Source organism: Tamandua tetradactyla, chromosome 6, assembly GCF_023851605.1.
Source record: "Tamandua tetradactyla isolate mTamTet1 chromosome 6, mTamTet1.pri, whole genome shotgun sequence".
Taxonomy (NCBI): Eukaryota; Metazoa; Chordata; class Mammalia; order Pilosa; family Myrmecophagidae; genus Tamandua; species Tamandua tetradactyla.
Window position 1 is genome coordinate 123732172 of NC_135332.1, and position 24263 is coordinate 123756434.

A 24263-nucleotide genomic window follows, 5' to 3' on the forward strand; every position below is an offset into this window, starting at 1 on the left:
TAACTACTATATCCTGAATAAAAAGTTAATTCTGTTCTGATGAGAAACAAGTGAAGTTGCATGATAACAGGAATACTGAATAACCCTAACTGAACCCAAACAATCTGGACATCAGAAAAGATCCAACTGGATTTAGGAGAAATGCAGGAAATCGATTAGTCAGGCTAATTTTCTCTTTTTGACAAAAGAATACCCCACCATACACAACACAATGATAATTAAATCATCTTTTTTCATTCTATATTCTCTAGCAACAGACACCTGCTACAGATGTTTAGCTTCCATCTTCCTCTTAACACCGATGGAATTTTAAATGGACCAAAATGACTGGAGTCACTTTTCAACTATCCAGTTCCAATTTCATACTCCCATTTCATTTTCAATAATTTCCCCCTTCTTTCTACACTTCAGTCATTTGAACTTTTAATTCCTATTACTCTGTTGGAAAGTAACACTCAAGTTGACTGTTTTCCCAACAACACCCATAGACAAACAGGAATATTTCTATTTGATGAAGACAGAAAAGTTCACACCCATACAACACCATCATATGGCTTAAACAAAAGAGTGGCTTCATTAATTGCTAGCCAAGAGCCACGTTCTTTCCAAGTTAGGGCTTCTGCAAGAGGGCATTTGATTTGTTTTTTTCTTACAAATATGAAATGAGCCTTCTGAAATGATAATACTTGGTATCTGCCAAAATAATTCTATTTTGAAAACAGTAGTACTAAAATATCAAAGAAAGTAATACTTGCAAGAAATTTTCATTGTGAGAATCTGAAAGTAGTCTTTATTTCTAAGGGTCAAGATGGTGACCAGTATACATTTTAGTAACTATTATCTTAATTTCACATGGTCCTCCATGTAGAAGTCAACTTTACTTAAGAACAGTAATACAATATTTTTTAAGTGGAAGAAATATTTCTTCATTACTGATCCACATTTCCAGAGACAGAACATATTTCATATTTAAACAGTACTTGATTTTTGGATTGTTATTATTTATTGCATTAAATTCAATCACAATGTCATTTTCCCCCAAAATTTGTACTTGTAGCAAGGATGGCATAAGAAAAAGATGAGTTAGTTCTTTGAGGGTGAAAGTTTTAATTTATTCATCATTGTATCTCTAGTGCCAAAGATGCAGGAGACGGTGAACTGTCATCTTTGGCTAACCCTTACAACCTTAAAAGGCCAGTGTAACTAGCCCTAGCTCACTCTGAGAGGTTCAAGGCAAGAAGGCATGAGCTGAGCATTGCTTACAAGACTCTGATTCAAAAGGGAATATAATCCAGGCTCTTCGGCATCTTGAGTGCTTTCTCATCAAGGTCCCAGAGGCATTTACAACTAGCCACTTAGACACTGCATCAAAACATTTAGGAGAAAGAAAGCGTCAAAATATTAGAAAAATCTTGAAGTTTTAAGATCTTAAAACTGTTTTCCTCTATCTCCTGTAACAGTTATACTCCTATTAGTCTTCATAATGCCACTAGTGATACTGTGAACTAGAAAAACTATGGCTTTTTTTTTCTTAAATAGTATCCCAACATCTAGCAGAGAGCCCAGAACATATTAGGCTTTCAATAAATACTTATTAAATAATGAATTATGGAAGTGAATGAAAATAAGTAGAGTGCTCTGGTTGTAAGTAGATGTTCATGGTTGGCAGGGACACATTTCTAAACATTATTTCTTTTACTAATATAAAGTGGTCCTTCTTCAAGGGAGAATGTGGTGTGCTAGGTTGACTTATTCATAACTTTTACTCGTTAGAATACTGAAACAAGCTAGAAAGGACTTTCTTAGCATGACTGATAGCCATGAGTCTCAATTCACTCAAACGTCCTTGCCATGACCAGGAATGTGAACTTCTTGCAAATACTGTCCTACACTAAGAGAGTACAGCAATGAAACACAATGAATAAAATCAGTATGCAAGCAAGCAAAATTAAGTTATGAAAGGCAAACCTTTCAAAGTTACTTGGTATGATGACATACATGTACAGGATAGAAATAAAAAAACCACCTTTTATCACACAACTGAAAAACTAAAACTGAATCAAGATTACTCAATCTGGAACCATGGGAAAGCACTGTATCAGCAAAGGAAAACATGCAAACAGCTGTTACAGAGGCTATTTTTACTCGGATAAAGTATCTAGCTTGTTGATCTTTTAGTCTTCCTAATTCATTACCTATTTTCAGTTAAAAATTATTAAAGTCAACATATATGAACCTAGATACAGGACAAAAAACACATTCCCCACCCCCCCATGGGGGCGGTAACCAGATGTCAATAGCTGCAGCTGTGACTATATAATTACCTGTTTGCATTAACGTAGACCACAGTTTAGATTTAATAGGTCAGATGACAATGCACCAAACTGCATTTAGCCTATGATTACCCCTTTTCAAGCATTCTCTCACTCACAACTTCGACCCTGGGAACATAGCAGGCACAGACTTAGGTCAATAAGAAACACTGGCCAGCACAATAGGCCTTGCCTCAAACAGCGCTGTTGACAGACACCAGCACAAAGGAAATGAATAGAGTCCCCCTCAGTTCTCACACAGAGCGAAGAATGACTCAGTGTACTGCTGCTTTGGTCCTCTGTTTGTACAGTGTATACAGCTTTTGTCCTCAGCCACTGTTCGCAGCTCAATGGGGGCTAAAGAGCCTAGGAAGTGAAGGCGGAAGAATGCTCCACACTCTTCCCCGCAGCCAGCAGTTATACCCATATGCACATGACAGGTCAAGTGAGAACTGAAAAGTCACTGAAGTTATCCTGTCCGAGCTTATACTAGTGAATTAATTTTTGAGTTAAAATATGAATAAGGCAAAATACAACAGTCACCATTAACTTGATATTAATAGTTACAGAATGATATTGCTTTTCATTGCTGTTCTGTCATATTTTCCTATGGCCATTTATATAACCTTTTGCAGAGGCCTGTGTTAGGTGCAAAAGAAAATCAGGACAGGCTCAAAGTCCTGTACAAATCTCTTTTTATGCCTCTCCCCAAAGTCTGTCTATGGAAATGTAAGTGCATATAAAGATAAAGTGCTCAACCCAGGAATAAAATAGAATTCTAAGACCATCCAGTCGAGTCTCTAAACAACAGACAGCTTCCATAGGTTTAAAACTGGTTTTGCTTGATCCTGGCCAAGAAAACCAGGCCTAGACAAAGAAAGGGATAAGCTCTGATGTTGAATGAAATGTCATTCCTCTAAACGAAAAACATCTTGGCAGAATGGCATGGTGTTTCAATGTTTGTGTTTTGGAATTACTGTTCAAAATCTGGTTCTGACAATTACAAGCTGTGTGATCTTTCATAACCCTTCCATGTCTTAATTTCTTCACATGTAATATGGGATGTCTACACATTTATTTATTCAAGAAGTAATTGTTGGGATAATAATAGTGAGCAATTTATTGCATGCTGTGAGGATAAAATAAATTAATATATGTAAGGTACCTAGAAGAGCACCTGGCATCAAGTAAGCATCCAATAAATTTAACCTATAATAACTGTTAGCTTCTGTTGCTATAATGACCACTACTGCAATTATACAACTACAATTAACATCACAAATACCACCAACTACCAATAGTACTGCAGAGAGGGGACTTCTATATTCATCTTGCTATAGGAAAATTCTTCCCAGGTGAGTGAGATCATTCGTTGTTCTTTGAGTTCATTTACCCAGAAGCTATTTTTAGAGAGCTCTAGTAAATAGATGAATTCAAAGTTTATGGATACTATATATTGACATAGCTACATAGTCACCACACAAAACTTACAATATTAAAACTTTTACAAAGTATATGATCTGACTATTTTTTCAAATCTACATTAATGCATATCCTAATAACTATTGGGGGGGCAGAGCAAACATTACTTAAATGCCAGGTATTTTTCTAAGTGATTTAACTAAGGTAATATTATTTTCACAGTGAAGAAATTGAGGGACAAAGCATTAAGAAACTTAAGATTACAGGCAATATGACTCCAGATCTTGTGTTCAAAAACATTACACCGTACTGTCTTATTACCATTTTATTACCATCTTATTACCATCTTATTACCAATTGTAAATGAAAGCATTTACAAATTACTTGCCAAGTAGTATTCTATGTTTGGCAAAGGAAAGTTACTTTCTTAGAAGTTCTGGCATAGAACCAAACCATAATCTATAATAGCTCATACACGATAATATACAATGAATGCTTAAGGTATATTCTTTTGTCCTTTTTGAATATTAGGCTGTTCTGACCACATCTAGTTTATTAGGAGTCAAAAATAAAATGCTTTGCTTAGTTGCTTCCTTAAATCTGAATACCACACAGCCATAATTAGTTTTATGCTTATGAATTTAATCTTATATGTTAATTATATACAAAATGATTCTCAGAATGCAAAGAGGTTAATTAATGAAAAATAACTGCTTTGAGGATAGGTGCTTTAAGCATGTAAGTGATAAAAGAAAAATATGACCACTGTTTCCTTAACTTTTTTTTTAAGTGCTGAACAATTACATACACACATTTAAAAGCAATATTGACTCCTTCATAAGTTTCATTTTTTCTCTATTCATAAACTGGCTATAAAATTTGACAAGTCATTTGAAAAGAGGAGGGAAGAATGGTAAAAACCAAAGCCCTGAATTAAATGTTTAAAGACACACATGTACTTGAACTTAAAAATTTGTATTGTGGGGCGGGCCGCGGTGGCTCAGCGGGCAAAGTGCTTGCCTGCCATGCCGGAGGACCTCGGTTCGATTCCCGGCCCCAGCCCATGTAAAAAAACAAACAAACAAACAAAATACAATAAAACAAGAAAATGTTTAAAGATGTTTCCCTTTCTTCCTCCTTTCCTTCCTTCTATCCTTCCTTCCTTCTCTCTGTCTTTCCTTCCCTTCCTCCCTCTTTAAAAAAAAAAAAAAAAAAAAAAAAAAAATTTGTATTGAATACATACCGCTGTGTGTATTTCCCACCTTAAAGTGCTAATTCTAGTACTGCTCAATCCAAATGGCAGTGGAAATGCTGAATCAAAACTGTATCCAAGATGCTTTCTAAAGGTCAGATAGTTTTCAAAAATGGTAGGCCTGGTATGCTTGACAGCAGATCCTGGCAGCATATCTTTTGACAACAAACAAGAAAGAGAATGAGAGCAGGGAGTACGAATAATAACTCTTGGCTGCCAGAAATGGAAATTAACTCTACCTTAAGAGAGAATGCATTTATTATGAGGACACATGGGTACCTTAAGAAATTCTAGAGCAGAAATATGGTCAGACTGGGCTCAGAAACTAAGAAGCCATCAGATACATGAGCAGTGATCTCTCTCCTGATTCTGATCTCTCGTCCCTCTACATGTCTGCAGAATTCTCTTTCTTCAGACCAGTTTTTTCTGTTCTTCAGCTCTGTGGGGCATATAAAATGGTTGCTGAAAGCCCCAGACATGCAAAGAAACTATCTTTCTCAGGGGGTAGAACTTGGATTGGTTCCAGCTTGGTTCTGGTACCTAGTGGGGTGTAATCAGCTACGCCAGGTAGAAAATCACACACTGTTTCAACACTGGCTGCCTCCAGACTACTACCAGGCAGGGTGTCTGTGTGAATAAACCAGGCCTCCAGCAGGGGACAGGATGCTTTCCTGCCTCAGGCAAGGCGGTGGAGGGCACATTTCCTCAGTAGCAGAAGTGTGTACACCAAAAAGATGTGTGGCTAACACTGCCTCAAGAAGCTGACAGTTCATGTTTGAACAAAGACTTCCAATTCTTACTCTCCACTTTCTTTATATTTGGTTAGGAATAGACAGACTTAGAAGTCTGACAGAACTACTAAGCCTTTCCTCCCTGGAGTCTTTATTAAATATCTTGACTATTTGTTTTAGCTTGTCCTCAACTCATATAACTTGATACTTACCTCGAATGCACAGATTTAAATAGAATTTAGTAAGGCAAAATGATTTTACTCGTATCTCAGGGAAAGCACAATTATCAAACCATTTGCTCGGTCTATAAATTCTAACATAATCATTTCTCTTTCCCATATCTCCTTCTTCTTTAAAGTATCACCTGTCAATTCTAACTCAAAAAGATCTTCTGAAACTGCTTCCTCCATTCCACCAATAGTACAACAGTCTTAATCAAGATTTCATAATCTTTTTTTCAGAAATGTTTCAACAGCCTTCCAACTGCTCTTCCTGACTCCAACAAAATCTCCAAAATATATTTTGTATTGACCTTAATAATTTCTATTTTAAAGCAAAATCCTGTTTTTGTCATGCCCCTGCTTATAAGTCTCAACTAGTTTCTCAGAACTTATAGTAGAGGTCCCAATCATACTTGTACATAGGAACTACCGGGATTCCTGGCCCTTTTCCTAGATTTTCTGGATCAAAAGGTCCCGAGTGAAACCTAGGAATTTGTCCTTTTAATGAACCTATCACTTGATTCTGAGGTAACCAGACTAGCCTCAATCTTTGGATCTGCTCTGGAGCCACAGTTCTGAAGTCCAGCTACTCTGAATGAAATTTAAGTTAATTCATAATAGGATTCCAACTATTTCTTTCTAGTGTCTTTTCCTGCCACCTTCCCTTTCGACCCTGCCTCACAACATATTTGTCCTTTCTATACCACCAGGCAACTATACAGCCTCCTTCTTTTCCCCTTTCTCTATCAGGAGAACTTTTATTTTTTATGAATAAGTTTAAATATCACCTCCTCTGTGAAGTCTTTTTTTGACTGCCTTTAGCTTAATTCATTCCCGATTACAGAGTTTAAGAGATAGTCTGTGCCTTTAGTTGCCTCCTTTGTAAGATGGGACTAATAATGTGTCAAATATGATTATCTTAAGGGTTAATTTATTAAGGCATGTAAAACATTTGCCTGGGACCTAGCAAATAATTATTAAATGTTAGTTTTTTGTTTAGAAGTTAGTCTTATCCCTTAGATTATGAAACAGCCTATTATGTCAAGCTAGTCAGTTTAAAAATTCTCCTTCTTAGTTGTAATACAAATCTCAAAAAAATAAAAAGTAATTTAAGAAAATAACTTCTTTTCATTTACTTTGTAAAAGTTGACTTAGGATGAATTTAAGTTTATTCAAGGAAAAAAGTCATTTATGTGGGAAAGATTTAGATTCTTTTGAAGTTCACTTAGAGAGGAAGAAACAATTTGGAAAGCTTAGATATCTATTTGAATTTCAAAGAAAGCAAATACTGAGCCTAGCTTTGGGCTGTTATCTTAAAAATACAGAGTGAATGAACTGAAAATTCTGGAAAGAAATTTCACAAAAAATTTCTATTTCTTAGAAAGCCAAAATTTTAGCCAAAAATATATTTTGAGAAATCATATAGGTTTTCAAAGTGATTAGAAACAAAACAAAGACTTTTTTTATGAATTGTTCCCCTTCTGTAATTACTAAAGCAGTATCTAAAATGGAAAAGACAGAGTGGTAGCAAAACTCGGCCATTTGCAACAAAAGGAAAATAAACTAGGATTATACAGGGTGAGAAGTATAGAGGAAAACTAAATTTATGCTTGGATGCAAACTGAGCATCTTCTGTAATATTATATCATTATTAAATGTATTTTTATTAACAGGCTTCTGAAATATCAGCTATTAAGAGATGCTCTGACGTTCATTTTATCCAAGGTATGGACAGATGAGTAAAAAATAAGGATAAAAAATAAATAAATACGGGGGGATAAGGGGTAAAATAAATTGGATAGACTGAAATACTAGTGGTCCATGAGAAGTAGGAGTAAGGGGTATGGGATAAATGAGTTTTTTCTATTTTCTTTTTCTTTCTTTTTCTGGAGTGACACAAATGTTCTAAAAATGATCATGGTGATGGAATACACAACTATCTGATGATATTATGAGCTACTGATTGTACACCATGTATGGAAGATCTGTCAATAAAAATATTGGAAAAAAAAACAGCAAACATTCCTGAGAAATTTCTCAAAAGGAATCTAGTGAACAGAGTATATTATTTTCCCTTGTTGTAATTAATATATTTACCTGAAGAAAAAAAAAAAAGAGAGGGTAGAAACAAGATGCAATGAAATCTGGTAAAAAGAGTCAGGTTTTCTGTAGAACACATTTCTCCTTGGACCCATTCATTTATTCAATAAATACTTACTATTATACATGCTTGTATACAGCAGTGAACAAATGAACCAGTCCCATGTGACTGAAATGTCTATATTTCAACAAATTCAGCAACACTTTGCATATTTTATACATTGCCATAAGGAGCATAATGGTTTACCTCCAAATTATCACCATTAATCACTCCAGAAAATAGAATCATGTCTTGCTTCCATATCATCAGACTTACAGATCACAGGTTTTTAACCTAGATTCATAGAACCCTAAAGATTAGTGGATGCACTGGGGTAAACGCTGAGCCCCCTAATACTGCATGCAAAAAATTTATATGTATTAATTTTTCTGGACAATGTACTCTCTCTCAATACATTCTCAAATGGGCCCATGATCTACAAAACTGTGTCACTGCTCTAAGTACAGGAAATTTCCTAGCAGTTCTGTCCTACTGGAAAGGCTACTGGCAATTTCTCATTTGATATTTTATACCACAACATTCAACAATTTTTCACCAACAAATTATGTTTGCTCATCTAAATTGTGTTGTCTAATGCTCTGAGTACCAACAATCTATTTAGTATGGCAGACAAAGACTTCCTTCCCAAAAGCTGTTTAGAGAATTTGAGCTCCAGCAACTCTTGCAATATAATCCTTATGTATACTAAACCACAGAAAAATAACTCCTTAATTTGTAGTTAGAATAACCACTGCAGAACATCCTACAGTGGGTGGCATGAAACTATCACAATTATAAAGTCACCAAGCAAATACTATACTATGTCTATAATAGATAACATGTCTTAAATCCAAAATATATATTGCTATAAATAAAGTCCATGGTTATTTGCTGAGATACTCTGATTAACATTGCAATGACAAGGATTACTCTTAGCATGCTTTATAACGGAATGACTAAGGCTATTTGACAACAGACTCAGTGGCACCACATGCATTGTCTAGGCTAAAAAATGAGGTTAACAGCACTCTATAGTGATTTTGGAAACATGCTGCCTCTAATATAAACAAACAATGGACTTTCCTTTGGAAATCATGATAAGGGAGAGGAGGGCAGCAGGATTAGTACTACTAAATCAGCATGCCTCCAATTTGGGAAAGAATAAAAATAACCAGTGTGTCTAAATGCATATCTGTTGACAGCTATAATCAAATAATTTCCTTTAAAATTTAAATAAGAAATTAAAAGGAAAGGCTTTTAAAGATCAAACAGACTCTAAGACTGAGACTCAGAGAGGGTGCAAGACTTGCTCAAGTTCTCACAAATAGAAAAGAAAAACATTGAACCTCTTGATGCCCTCATCAGGCTGCACTTCTTTCATCAGCAAAGTTCTTTATTATTATTATTTTTAAATGTAATTCACACAGCATACAATTCACCCATTTAAGGACAATTCAATGACTCAGTATATTCACTAGAAAGAGCTGTGCATTCATCACCATAATCAATTTTAGAACATTTTTATTACTCCACTCCTTCCCTACCATTAGACAACCACTAGTTTGTGTCTACTTTGTGTCTAAAGATTTGTGTATTCGGAAGATTTCATATGTATAGATTCATACAATATGTGGTCATTTGTGATTGGTTTCTTTCACTTAGCATAATGTTTTCAAGGTTCATCCATTTTGTAGCATGTACCAATACTTCAGTTTTTTATGTTCAAAGAGTACTCCATTGTATGCATATAACATATTTTATTTATCTATTCACTGGTTGATAGACATATTGGGTTGTTTCCACTTTTGGGCTATTATAAATGATGCTACTATGAACATTTGTTTGGCAGTTTTTGTGTGGACATGTGTCTTCATTTCTCTTGAGTACAGGAGTGGAACTGTTGGGTCATTTGGTAAGTCTGGGTTTAACTATTTTGAGAAACTGCCAGAATGTTTTCCAAAGTGAGTAAACCATTTTAAATTCCCACGCACCAAAAAGTTCCTGCTTTAAAAATCGTAACAATCAGATAATGAAAATAAACTCATTTTCTGCTAATAAGTAACTGAAGAAAAAAACCTCACACAATGATAAACATGTTTTTATCAACATATGAAGCTCAGATGCAAAGTTCAAAACATAAAAAGATAACTTTAAATCGTTATTTTGAAAAGGGTTACAGTATGGTATATATTTTCTGTATTACTTAAACCATATGAAAATATTATACATGAGATAGACAGACACCAAACATTTTAAAGTACTGAAAAGTCCTAAACATAAATAGAAAATGATAAATTAAATCTTCTGAAAAACTAATTAGATTCTATCACCAGATGATATTCACATATTCTCAGTCATTAGAAGAAAAACAACTATCTTTAAGATAATAAAACTGATAGGTATTCAAGAGGACAAAGTAAATGCGCTATGCTAGTTTGGAAGAGAAAATGAAAGCTAGCTTCTACCACCATAGAGTAAAGAGAATAATGAGTTATTGTCCAAATAGGTTTATAGTAAAGAATTTGGAAACAACTTTATAAACTATTCAGTTAAGTGTATATTCTGGATGGAAAGGGACTGACTTCCCTTCTATTTATTGGGTGTGGTTTCATAGGATGCTTTGACAAGTTAGTGTCTGTGACTAACCAGTACAAAGTGGAAATGAAAGGAAAATTTGTCTGAGCATCACTAACTCCTGTGGGTGTTTCTGACGAGGAGAAAGTCTAAAAGTTTGGGAACACAGAAGGTCAACAAGTGGACAAGAGAGGGTACAGATTCTCAAAAGATGTAGGTCAGTAGTGCACAAAAATCTAAACTTTTATCATTGTTATGGGTTAAACTGTGTCCCCCACAAAACACATGTTTAAGCCCTAACCCCCAGCCCTGTGAATATGACCTTATTTGGAAACAGGGTCATTTCAGATGAAATTAGTTAAGTAAAAATGAGGTGACACTGGATTAGGATAGGCTCTAATCCAGTATAACCAATGTCCTTATATGAAGGGGAAATTTGGCCACACAGACAGACATAGAGAACACCTCGTGAAAATCAGACAGGAAAGAAGGTTAAGAGGAGACGGAGACTGAGAAGGGATTTATGCTGCCACAAAAACAAGGGGTGCCAAGGATTATTGGCCACTGAAAGAAGTCAGAAGAGAAAATATGGAACGGATTCTTCCCTAGACTTCAGAAGAAGCAAGGCCCTTCCAACACTTTGATTTTGGAGTTTTAACCTCCAGAATTGTGAGACAATAAAATTCTGTTGTTTTGTCAATGGCTGAGAGATTCCAAACAGACTTGAGAGGTTATCCTGGAGGTTATTCTTAACGTCTTATATAGATATCAATCTTTTTAGTTAAGGTGTAATGGAGAGGCTAGAGGAAAGTGTCTGAAAATGTAGAGCTGTGTTCCAGTAACCATGTTTCTTGAAGATGATTACATAATGATATAGCTTTTGCAATGTGACTGTGTGATTGTGAAAACCTTGTGTCTGGTGCTTCCCTTTTTTGTTTTTAATTTTTAAGTTTTATTTTTTTAAATACCAAAAAACACCAAACAAACGCAAACATTCCTATTTTGAGCATTCCATCCTACATATATAATCAGTAATTCACAATATCATCACATAGTTGCATATTCATCATCATGATCATTTCTTGGATCATTTGCATCTATTCAGAAAAAGAAATAAAACGGAAACAGAAAAAAAATTTGTACATACCATACCCCTTTCCCCTTTCACTGATCATTAGCATTTCAAACTAAATTTATTTTAACATTTGTTCCCCCTATTATTTATTTTTATTCCATATGTTCTACTCATCTGTTCACAAGGTAGATAAAAGGAGCACCAGGCACAAGGTTTTCACAATCACATAGTCACACTCTGAAAGCTATATCATTATACAATCATCTTCAAGAAACATGGCTACTGGAACACAGCTCTACATTTTTAGGCAGTTTCCTCCAGCCTCTCCATTACATATTGAATAACAAGGTGATATCTACTTAATGCGTAATAATAACCTCCAAGATAACCTCTCGACTCTGTTTGGAATCTCTCAGCCATTGACACTTTGTCTCACTTCACTCTTCCCCCTTTTGGTCGAGAAGATTTTCTGAATCCCTTGATGCCGAGTCTCAGATCATTCTAGGGTTTTTCTCAATCCTTTGATGCTGAGTCTCAGCTCATTCTAGGATTTCTGTCCCACGTTGCCAGGAAGGTCCACACCCCTGGAAGTGTCCCAAATAGACAGGGGGAGGGTGGTAAGTTTGCTTGTTGTGTTGGCTGGAGAGAGAGGCCACATTTGAGCAACAAAAGAGGTTCTCTTGGGAGTGACTCTTAGGCCTAATTTTAAGTAGGGTTGACCTATCTGATGTTCCTTTTATCTACCGTATTGACAGACGAGTAAAACATATGGATTAAAAATAAATAAATAATAGGGGGACAAATGTTAAAATAAACTTAGTAGATTGAAATGCTAGTGATCAATGAAAGGGAGGGGTATGGGGTATGGGGTATGGTATGTATGAATTTTTTTCTGTTCTCTTTTTATTTCTTTTTCTGAATTGATACAAATGTTCTAAGAAATGATCATGATGATGAATATATATATATTCCTTCTAGCCTTCAATGCTCTGGAACAGCTAGAAGGAGAAATCTGAGATTACAGAATGGTGGCCCATGACAAACTCTGAGATCTGCTTTGTAATTACTTGTTGAAGAGTGCTTTGAAAATTATTGCTTTTTTATTTCTTTGCTTTGTATATATGTTATATCATACAATAAAAATAGTTTTAAAAAATTCTGTTATTTTAAACCATTTAGTTTATGGAACTTTGCTATGGCAGTCCTAGGAAACTAAGACAATCACATTCCAGTACCAGCCACTTCATCCTCTCATGTCAATAGTGGTTGCAAGCTTCCAAAATTGCCTTAAACCTCACCACTGCAATCTCTTAGCAATGATGGCTGTCAACTTTTTTGATGGAACCCCAAAGTAAGAAATGTAGTTTACATCATTATCCAGTACACTTATAGACAGATCTCTCTCTGCACAAACACACATGCAACTGAAACATATTCCCCACAAATAATAATTAGCCTCATTATGTGCAATGCATTCTAGTGTTTCCTATCTGTTTGAAACAAACAAAATAAAACAAAAAATCTGAACATAATCCCCACTACATTGTGATGTGAAGTTTGTCAAGCTTATAACACAAAAGAAATGAAGATAGGGTGGGCCATAGTGGCTCAGCAGGCAGAATTCTCGCCTGTCATATCGGAGAACTGGGTTCATTTCCTGGTGCCTGCCCATGTGGAAAAAAAAAAGTAAAAGAGTGAAGATAATAGAAACAGCTAACTTCACATATGGGCAAGCAAGGGCAAACTATGTCATGAGTGTCACCTGGTAATAGTGATTTTAAGAAAGGTAAAAGGGTTAAAATGTATGTATAAAGAAGAATAAAATATGGTAATAAGAGTTCAATGAACATTAGCAATTATTATTATGGGGATAGATAGCAGGAATCCTGACTTATTCCAAAATAAATTTCTAATGGTTTAAAATAAATCAAATCTGAAATATACAACTATGAAATACTAGAAGAAAAAAGGCCAATAGATCCATGAAGGTGGTGAAGGTCTTCCTAAGTATGACACATTAGAAACTATAAAAGAAAAAAAATAAAATAAAATAAGTTACATAATAGAAAAAATTGAACAGCACTGACAGCAATTGGAAAAGTCATTGACAACAAATTGGAAAAAAAAGAGCTGTAGCTGTTATGGCAAAGGGTATAAATCAATAAGAAAGAGATAAACTCAAAAGACTAATAAGCAACTGGGACATGTCAATAACACTAGAATACAAAAATCATTTAAGAATTAAACAAATGACAGAGCATTTGCTGGCTCTAGTAATCAAAGAAATGCAAATTAAGCCAAACATAATATTTCTATTAGATTGGGAAAGATAAAAAATAAAATAACACCTAATGTTGGAGAAAGTTACCATGTGGACATTTGGTAATATATAAAAAAAATCTTAAATATGCATATCCTTTCTGGTTCTTCCATTCAATAAAGAATTTATCCTGAAGAAATAATCAGATCATAATATCAAGATTTATACATAAAATTGTCACTGGAGTGTTCATAATAGCAAAAATCTTAAAACAACATAAATATACATCAACAGAGGACTAGTTAAATATAATATACCCACATAATGAAAAGCCACGTAGTCTTTAACAAATATGTTTCTGCTATATTGAGATGACCTTGATATATATTTATTGGAGAGAGCTAAAACAGCAAATATATGATATTTTGGTTAAGATCTTTTTTTTTTTTAATATTATTTTTTATTTTTATTTTTTTTATTAACGGAAAGAAAAAAAAAAAGAAATTAACACAACATTTAGAAATCATATCATTCTACATATGCACTCAGTAATTCTTAACATCATCACATAGATGCATGATCATTGTTTCTTAGTACATTTGCATCGGTTTAGAGGAACTAGCAACACAACAGAAAAAGATATAAAATGTTAATATAAAGAAAAGAAATAAAAGTAGTAGTAATAGTAAAAAACAACAACGACAAACAAACCAACAAGCAAACAAAAACAAAAAAAACCCTATAGCTCAGATGCAGCTTCATTCAGTATTTTAACATGATTACTTTACAATTAGGTATTATTGTGCTGTCCATTTTTGAGTTTTTGTATCTAGTCCTGTTGCACAGTCTGTATCCCTTCAGCTTCAATTACCCATTGTCTTACCCTGTTTCTAACTCCTGCTGAACTCTGTTACCAATGACATATTTCAAGTTTATTCTCGAATGTCCGTTCACATCAGTGGGACAAGATCTTTTTTTTTACGCATATATTAAAATGTTTTCACTAGGTGATCTTTGTTTTCTTTCTTTTATTTGAATTCGTATTTTGCAATAAGCTTGAATTACTATAGTAATAAAATGGCATTTTAAAAAAAGATTAACAATTTCAATTATATCAAGAGTTCATATACATAGATCAGGAAGACACTATAATTCCAATAGACAATTAGGTTAAGAAAAGAAATTAATTTACAAAAAATATCATTAATTAATAAACTCATGAAAGAATGTTGAATCTCACAGGCAAAGAAATAAAAATTAAGTTAATAAGATGCCACTTTTTAACCAGGCAAAAATAGCAAGATTGAGAAAAATGAAATTGAGTCTCAATGGTAGAAGTATTTAAATTTTGAGAAAAGTACAAAACTTTATGAAAGTAATGTGGTTAAAATGCAGCTAGAGCCTGAAAAAAATTAGTAATCTTTAAGCCCAGGTTTTTCACTTAAGCTTTCCTTAGGAAATAATCCGAGATGTTCAGGGCTGTGTCACAAAGACGTTCAGGGTTGTGTCATTTATAAAGCTGAAAAAGTAGAAACAATCTAAATGTCTAATAAACAGGAACAGTTAAAGAAACTATAGTATATTCCATTATATATAAAGCAATGAAATATTATAATGAAATATGAGTTATAAAATTAAATTAAAGGGCAAGTTTGCGGCGGTACAAACTGCTGATTCCCTGCAGTGCACGCCCCGAAGGAAGCGCTGCCGGAGCCGCCTCTGAGCAGAGAACTGGGTTCTGCCGCCTGTGGGCCAAATAGCAGATCCGCCCACACTGAGATAAACCTGCTGTGCCGGCCAGCTCATCTGAGAACCTCGGTGTGGCCCAGGAGGATGTCAGTGGACTTCTGTCCAAGCTTGCCAACTAGTGCATCTTAATCAGAATCATCTTGTCAGCAAAGTGTTTCAGTTTATTCACCGTTTACTTAACATATTACAAGTAGACAACCCAAATTTCCTGTTGGAATATACTATGGCTGTTATACAGCACTGTAGTTTCTGGACACATGGAAATTCTCCGAGCTTTGGCAGCTCTGGTTTATCGCAGTGGCTCAAAATGTTAAAAATACCTCCTGGACTTACTAGGGAAAACTAGACTTGATGAAAATGAGTGAACCAACTCAGTCTGACCCTGAAGTCAGGAAAGCTGCAGCGCATTGAATGGCAAACTTTTGTCTTGGTGTACCAGGACAACTGCTTTAAAGCTACCAAAATACATGCTTTCAAGCTTTCCTGACCACTTTACTGTCTCCAAAGTCATCTGATATGGATGACATCACATTTTGCATGCTGTTACAAAAAATGCACTGAAAGGTGGGAAGATGAAACTGACACAGACTGATAAACCTGGAGCTCTTCTAGTTGTGCTAAAGAAATCCATGTTTCATGGACAACCTGTACTAAACATAGAAATGTCCTTGGTGTTATACCCAACTCCAATTTCTCAGTATGACGGGCGACTACCCACCAAATGACAGCAGTTAGAATCCAGCCCTTCTCAGCCAAATGGGACTGAAAGGAAACATTAAATGTAAAACCAAAGAAAGTCCAGCATGAAAAGGAAAAGGAAGAAGAATCCAATGGCGAAATGGAAGTAGCCCCAGTCTCTGGTTAGGGTAGAGACTTTCCACTTTAGGCATTTAGATTGTTTCTACTTTTTCAGCTTTATAAATGACACAACCCTGAACGTCTTTGTGACACAGCCCTGAACATCTCGGATTATTTCCTGAGGAAAGCTTAAGTGAAAAAACTGGGCTTAAAGATTACTAATTTTTTTCAGGCTCTAGCTGCATTTTAACCACATTACTTTCATAAAGTTTTGTGAGCAGTTTCTTTCCACTGCTAAGGATACCAGCGTCCACAGAAGGGCTTTTACTCCCTTCTCTGTAATGACTGCTTCTAGCATTAGAGATATGCACAGCTGTCTTTTGTTAGCTTTGGTGGCAGAAACATTCTCACAGACCCATACTCTGATAATTAAGTGCCTTGCAAATTTAGTATCAAATGCACTCCACAACTGTCTTAAATTCAACCTGCTGACCAAAGTCTGGAACCAGATAACACCTTATATCTGCCACAAAGATGTCAATGTCCTTGTGTCTAGTCATATGCTCTTGGGAGCCATAATGTCTACTAATGCACCTTTATCTGAAATTCAGCTACTTTTACAACAGCTCTGTTTTTCTGGACTCAGTAATAGTTTAGCAACTCCTCACCTCAGCCTTCCTGATTGGTGGAAGAAAGCTTGCCTCAGGACCCTCCCTGGAAGAAGCCACAGTTAACTCACCTAGAAGGTCTTCAGAGCCTTGATGGCTCATTCGACTTTGCATTTTCATTGTTGTACAACCCAGAGAGGATTCCTGTTCTGGTAGTGAGGTTTGCTCTGCAAGAGGAAGCACCTATGAGCCATCCCCCATGCGAATGGACACCTTACAGGTGTTAGCTCATCTGGCAAGGGGCTACTTTTCAATGGCTCAGATCTACTCGAAGTAGCTTGGAGAGGTGATCTGAAAGGGCATGGGAGAAGCAGATCCATTCATTCAGTTTCACGGAGCAAAGCTTCTGGAAAAACTGGGTACAGGCTTAACACAATAGTACAAACCAATTTCTACTATAACACCTGATCAAAGAGTGCCAGTCACCTTGGTGGTGATGTTCTGGGCTATGATGCTGAACAGTCCTTACCCAGAGCCTTGCAAAATTCAGAGCACCTGACTCTCCAGGTGAGAGCCTGTGATACCCTATCTTCATCTTGCCAGAAGCCTTCAGTGATCTGCTGAATGACAGGCAAATCTTATGCATCACTATGCTGCTTGGACTGGACAAAAGTAAGAATCATTTGGTGAAAGCTGTGCCCTCTCGGGCCCTGGGAGTCTATATGCTCTTTCCCTGTTTCAGACAGGATGTCATATACAAATGCAATATTGATGTCACTTTAAGACAAGTCTCTGAATGTGCAGACCAAAGCAGCCTGGTCCCTGGCCAACTTGACAGACACCTGATTGTCAACATGGAAACACAAGACCCAAGTTTCCAGGAAGAATTCTCTGGTTTCCTGCTCTTCAAAATGTTGCAATCAACTAACATCTAAGCATCTAAGGATAAAGACAAGGTAAAAAGCAATTCAGCCCAGATTGGAAATCTGCTTCATTTTCTGCAGCCACCTCACATAGAAAAACCCAGATTTGCTGAAATAATTCAGGAGGCCATCCGGGCCCTGATTTCTACTGTCCTAATTGAAGCTGCCATGAAAGTCCAGTGGAATACTTGTTATGCAATGAGAAATGTATTTAAAACCCTGCTCTTCAATTAGGAACAGCCCCACGGACCTCTCAGGCCTACAGTGGTCTGCCATAAGTTGTGATATCATGCAAGAATTTCAAAGTGCGCATCAAATATGTCACTGTCCTTTCCCTCCCAGGCAAGAGAGAGCAATATGGGTCTGTTAAGCAGTATGCTCAGATCTAGAAAGCATTGGTCATAGCCTTACAGAAGAATGAAGATACCAAAGACTTTCTGGAATTCAAATACCGTACCAGCCTATGGACCCAAATCTGCCAGGTAATGATTCACCTCTTGAGCTTGGCTAGCACCTTATTCCCTGCATCAAAGAAGCCCTTGAACTGAATGGAGATAAAGTCTGGTCCTATAGCCTGCCGTTTCTAAAATCAGGAGAAGAGAGAGATGACAACGGAGCACCTCACAGTCTACAAGAAAGAAACCAAGTGGTAAAAATGGCTCTGAAGTACATAAGCAGAGTCCAACCACTAGCTGGAGACACCGCCAAAAGGATCATCATGGGCTTTTTAGAAGATATCTTGACTGCTTACTTGGACTCAAAAGGATCACAAGTGAGAGCCACCAGAACTTACAGAGCCAACAGAATGGACAGAGCCCTGGTGAAGTCAATAAAGAAATCTGGAGAGAAAGCTAGCAGACATCACCATGTGCCATTCCAGCTGAGAGAGAAATCCCTAACATCATCAGCCTTCTTGAGCCAAGCCAACATGACAAGCAGTCTCACCACCCTCCCCCTCTCTGCGTGGGACATGACTCCCAGGGGTGTGGACCTTCCTGGCAACGTGGGACAGAGATCCTGGAATGAGCTGAGACTCAGCATCGAAGGACTGAGAAAAACCCTAGAATGAACTGAGAATTAACATCAAGAGACTGAGAGAACCTTCTTGACCAAAAGGGGGAAGAGTGAAATGGGGCAAAGTGTCAATGTTTGAGAGATTCCAAACAGAGTCGAGAGGTGATCCTGGAGGTTATTCTTATGCACTGAGTACATATCACCTTGTTGTTCAAGATGTAGTGGAGAGGCTGGAGGGAATTGCCTGAAGATGTAGAGTTGTGTTCCAGTAGCCATGTTTCTTGATGATGATTGAACAATGATATAGCTTTCACAATGAGACTCCGTGAATGTGAAAACCTTGTGTCTGATGCTTCTTTTAGCTACTATATCAACAGAGGAGTGGAACATATGGAATGAAAATAAATAGCGGGGGAACAAATGTTAAAATAAATTCAGTTTGAAATAGTGGTAAATGAAGGCGAGGGGTAGGGGGTATGGTACGTATGGTTTTTTTTTTCTCTGTTATCATTTTGTTTCTTTTTCCGTTGTCTTTTTGTTTCTTTTTCTGAATGGATGCAAATGTACTAAGAGATGATGTATATGCAACTATGTGATGATATTAAGAATTGCTGATTATATATGTAGAATGGGATGATTTCTAAATGTTTTGTTTGTTAATTTTTTTAAATTAATAAACAAGTTAAAAAAAAAAAAGCCACAAGGGCCCAGGCAGCCAGAGACCTTTGGAGATGAAAAAGGAAAATGCCCCCAGGGGAGCTTAATGAAACAAGAAGCCTGCAGAGAAAGATAGCTGACATCATCATGCTCTCCATGTGCCTTTGCAGTTGAGGAGAAAAGCCTGAGCATCATCGGCCTTCTTGAACCAAGTTCTCTTTCCCTGGATGGCTTAGATTGGACATGTCTATATCCTTGCTTTAACTGGGACTTAGAACTGTAAACTTACAACTTAATAAATTCTCCCTCTTAAGAAAAAAAAAAAAAGGATCACAAGTGGCATTCCTAGAATTAACAAATTCATCAATATTCCACTGTACTTTCTAGATGTCAAGTATGGCCATAAGAAGACCCAAGCCTGAGCATCAGATATGTAGGATTTAATCTAAAGGGCAGACATAATCCATTAAAAACTTATTTAGACAAGGGAGGGCGGGCCGCGGTGGCTCAGCGGGCAAAGTGCTTGCCTGCTATGCCGGAGGACCTCGGTTCGATTCCCGGCCCCAGCCCATGTAACAAAAACGGAGAAACAAAATACAATAAAACAAGAAAATGTTTAAAAGATGTTTCCCTTTCTTCCTCCCTTCCTTCCTTCTATCCTTCCTTCCTTCTCTCTGTCTTTCCTTTAAAAAAAAAAAAAAAAAAAAAAAAAACAAAAACTTATTTAGACAAGGGAATGTGTTAGTAGCTATTTAAATTTTTCTCCACAGACTCAGCCCACTTTAGAGAGTGGGAAAGTTCTGCTGTAATAGCCACTACTGGTGTTGTAGGAACCTCTCAGAATTCGGGGCTCTACTGTCAGCTGAGCAGACTGGGGAGGTATAAGAAAGGCACGTAGTCTCAGAAAAAAAAATAGAAAGACACAGGAATTAGAACGTTGCATATTGTGTTCAGGAATTGTTTTTCTTTTATAATAAACTAATGAAAACTAAAAAAAATTAAATAAAGAATTCAAGGTTCAACTTTATATGAACAGTATAATTAAGCCATATATAAACAAAATAAAAATTTGTGTCTAGAAGAAAAGACTAGAAGGAAATGATGGGGCTGTGATTTTTTTATCCTTTCTACTTTAAATAATTCCCCACAGCTTCTCTGAGAATGGCTTACTTTTACAAGTCAAAACAAATGGAAAAATTAGTAAGAAATACCAACATGAAGATAATTTTACCAACTTGATCACTGATAAATACAAACTTCCACATTTCAGTTAATCAATATACAGAAGAAATAAATGAATTGTTTTAATATGAAAAAGAGATGAACAGAATTAATTGAGTTTGGCTTGGACAATAGTATATTTTAATAATAAACAAGAGCTATAGGAAAATGAGGAAGAATACTTGCTTCTAATTTATGCATTTTCAATAATCTGTGAAATTTTAATGTGAAAGAATCACAGTATTTGATACTTACAATGATAGACGTATATATACTTCTTTTCTGCTACTTCCTTTTTCTGATAAAAATGTAACTAGAAATATTTTGCCTGACAAATTACACAGTTTAAAAAATTGGACCTAAAATAGAACTATACATACAGAAATGTAGACCAGTCACATTTGAATGCAATCAGTTAAAAAGAAGTAATTTTATATTCAGACTAGAAAGGTCAACGTAGGATCGGCCTATTCATTTATTAGTCACTGGAATTTAGCTGAACTTGGTTAAACACTATCTGATAATATCTCTGGTAAAGTAATTTGGTAAAACAAAAGTGTAAGCTAAGATAAACTATGACATACATAATACTGCTTCTGAGTTCTTTTAACAGAAGATTATTGAAAGAAAAAGTTGAAATGAAAAAAAGTGATACTGAAAGGTATCCTTTATTTAATAAGCTCATAATTTTTGATTGAATGTCATAAGTACTTGGAATCTCAGGCAGCACATGAGATTTTATTGGTTTGTCCAGAGTGATCCCCCGATGAATCCCAGAATGATTTGATCAGTGACTGGAAAAGTATTTGCAAGCCCCCTTTGGGGAATGGTGCAAGTGGGAAGAAATTCAACTTCTCCAAGTTGAATTCTTGATATTCTCACAAGCAGTGTGGACAACCAAAGCTATAGGCTGAGCCCCCAGTCTTGGGGTTTGTTCACATGAAACTTAACCCCACAAAGGATAGGTCAAGTCTACTTAAAATTTAGGCCTAAGAGTCACCCCCAAAACAGCTTCTTTTGTTGCTCAGATGTGGCCTCTCTCTCCAGCCAATATGACGAGCAGTCTCACCACCCTCTCCCTCTCTGCGTGGGACATGACTCCCAGGGGTGTGGACCTTCCTGGCAATGTGGGACAAAGATCCTGGAATGAGCTGGGACTCAGCATCAAAGGACTGAGAAAAACCCTAGAATGAACTGAGAATTAACATCAAGGGATTAAGAGAACCTTCTCGACCAAATGGGGGAAGAGTAAAATGAGACAAAGTGTCAATGGCTGAGAGATTCCAAACAGAGTCTAGAGGTTATCCTGGAGGTTATTTTTACGCATTAAGTAGATATCACCTTGTTGTTCAAGATGTAGTGGAGAGGCTGGAGGGAATTGCCTGAAGATGTAGTGCTGTGTTCCAGTAGCCATGTTTCTTGATGATGATTGAACAATGATATAGCTTTCACAATGAGACTCTGTGAATGTGAAAATCTTATGTCTGATGCTCCTTTTAGCTACTATAATCAACAGAAGAGTAGAACATATGGAATAAAAATAAATAATAGGGGAACAAATGTTAACATAAATTCAGTTTGAAATAGTGGTAAATGAAAGCGAGGAGTAAGGGGTATGGTACGTATAGTTTTTTTTTCTCTATTATCATTTTATTTCTTTTTCTGCTGTCTTTTTATTTCTTTCTCTAAATCGATGCAAATGTACTAAGAAATGATGAATATGCAACTATGTGATGATATTAAGAATTACTGATTGTATATGTAGAATGGAATGATATCTAAATGTTTTGTTTGTTAATTTTTTTTAATAAAAAAAGTTAAAAAATAAAATAAACTCATAATTTAAATATTTAAAAAAGCAGAAAAATAAAGATATGTTTTAAATGTACATATGGTTCAGGATTTCATCTTCACAATACAATGTGGCCTGGGCAGGATCTTAAGAGTCAGATGCCAAACTCTACCATGTTCTAGCTGCAGACTTGGCAAACATTTCATAAATTCAATCTCCTTGCCTAAAAAATAGATAATGATGTCTAATTCAAAACTTTACTTTATTTTGTCCTTTTTTATCTCTACAAAATTCAATGTAATTTACCTCAAATATGAAAATGATAGAATACAAGAGTAAGCTATAGTTAGGTACTTGAGCACTGAACAGAGATTTTGGTTTATGACCTTAACTTCACCCACTGTTCACCCACTTCCATTTCTGCAAAAACAAAACAAAACAAAACAAAAAATAAATATACAGTTTCCAAGAATTGTGACATAATTTTATTTTTCAGAAAATGAATCAGTGGATAACCACCCCTTAGGAAATGAGCAGAGAACAAACTCATTTAACATGAGTTAAAATACAATAATTGGAATGGAAGGAGGCCAAAACTCATTATTTTATGCACTGTTTTTTTTTAATTAAAGAACATTAAAAAATGTTATCAGAAATTCCCTAAACAAATGTAGTTTAGTAGTCAGTTCTAATATAAAAAGCATTCAGTCACTAATTTTTGTTTTGTTTTATATTTTATTTGAAGAAAGGAAAGGGCACAATCTAAATAAACCTAAAATTCAGTCAGCCTAAAATAGTAAATAAATTTTCTTCTGAAAAATACAAAATTTCAAGAAGAAAACGGTACCTACGTAGATATTGGATAGCATTGATTCAAAATGCTTGAAACAGGGTGTCTATTCTTTGAGAGTCAGAATGAGATCTTTGAAGTGAGATACACCTGGATGAGAATTCCAATTAACAGTTGTTGGAACTCAGGCAAAGTGGCAGACTACATGGAGAGGGTAACACAAGAGTTATTTCCAAACCCCTTCTCCCAAATAACTGTTTTCAGAGCCTTTCCCAAAGTAGGGAGTGGCCAAGCGACAAAGTCTGACCAATGAAACATAAACTGAAGTCTGTGAGAGATTTCTAAAACAGCTTTTGGTTTCCTGATAAAAGTCAGATAAGTTGGCCTACAGAATCAGCAGCCTTACTGCACTCAAGAGGCAAGAAACATGAAGCCAGACCCGATGTTGTCAAGCAGCTAAAACTATTCCGGAAGCTACCGACTTCCAGAATTCTTACATAAGAAAAATAAACCTCCATGGGTTAAAAGCATGCCAGAGACCTGGGTTCGATTCCCAGTGCCTGCCCATGCAAAAAAAAGAAAAAGAAAAAAAAAAAGGCCATGGGTAGACAAGGTTTCTCTTATTGACAACTGACACAATTCTAAGTGATTTGGAAAGCTATTTAACTTCTACAAGACTTACTTTCCTTATTTTTTGTATCGGTATACCAACAGTAAGATATGG

At 35.9% G+C, this 24263-nt stretch overlaps 1 protein-coding gene and 1 pseudogene across 8 annotated transcripts in view; one reads left to right on the forward strand and one right to left on the reverse strand.

The window, feature by feature from the left end:
• Positions 1 to 24263, reverse strand: part of MRPS28 (mitochondrial ribosomal protein S28) — a 170497-nt gene that overhangs the window by 57270 nt on the left and 88964 nt on the right. For 2 of the 8 annotated variants that reach the window (XR_013178285.1, XR_013178286.1), the window contains exons 3-5: positions 17274 to 17369; positions 13356 to 13391; positions 4978 to 5141 (exon numbers count right to left, since the gene is read on the reverse strand). The exons of 4 other annotated variants lie outside the window; for them this stretch is intronic. Coding sequence is in view for 2 of the 4 variants with exons in the window: in XM_077167066.1 (XP_077023181.1) it covers positions 17285 to 17369 (85 nt within the window). In the remaining 2 variants the exon portion in view is untranslated. The remainder of the gene's footprint in view (positions 1 to 4977; positions 5142 to 13355; positions 13392 to 17273; positions 17370 to 24263) is intronic. 2 more of the 8 variants (XM_077167066.1, XM_077167067.1) reach the window with 2 other exon arrangements.
• Positions 13047 to 17268, forward strand: LOC143685719 (HEAT repeat-containing protein 6 pseudogene; annotated as a pseudogene).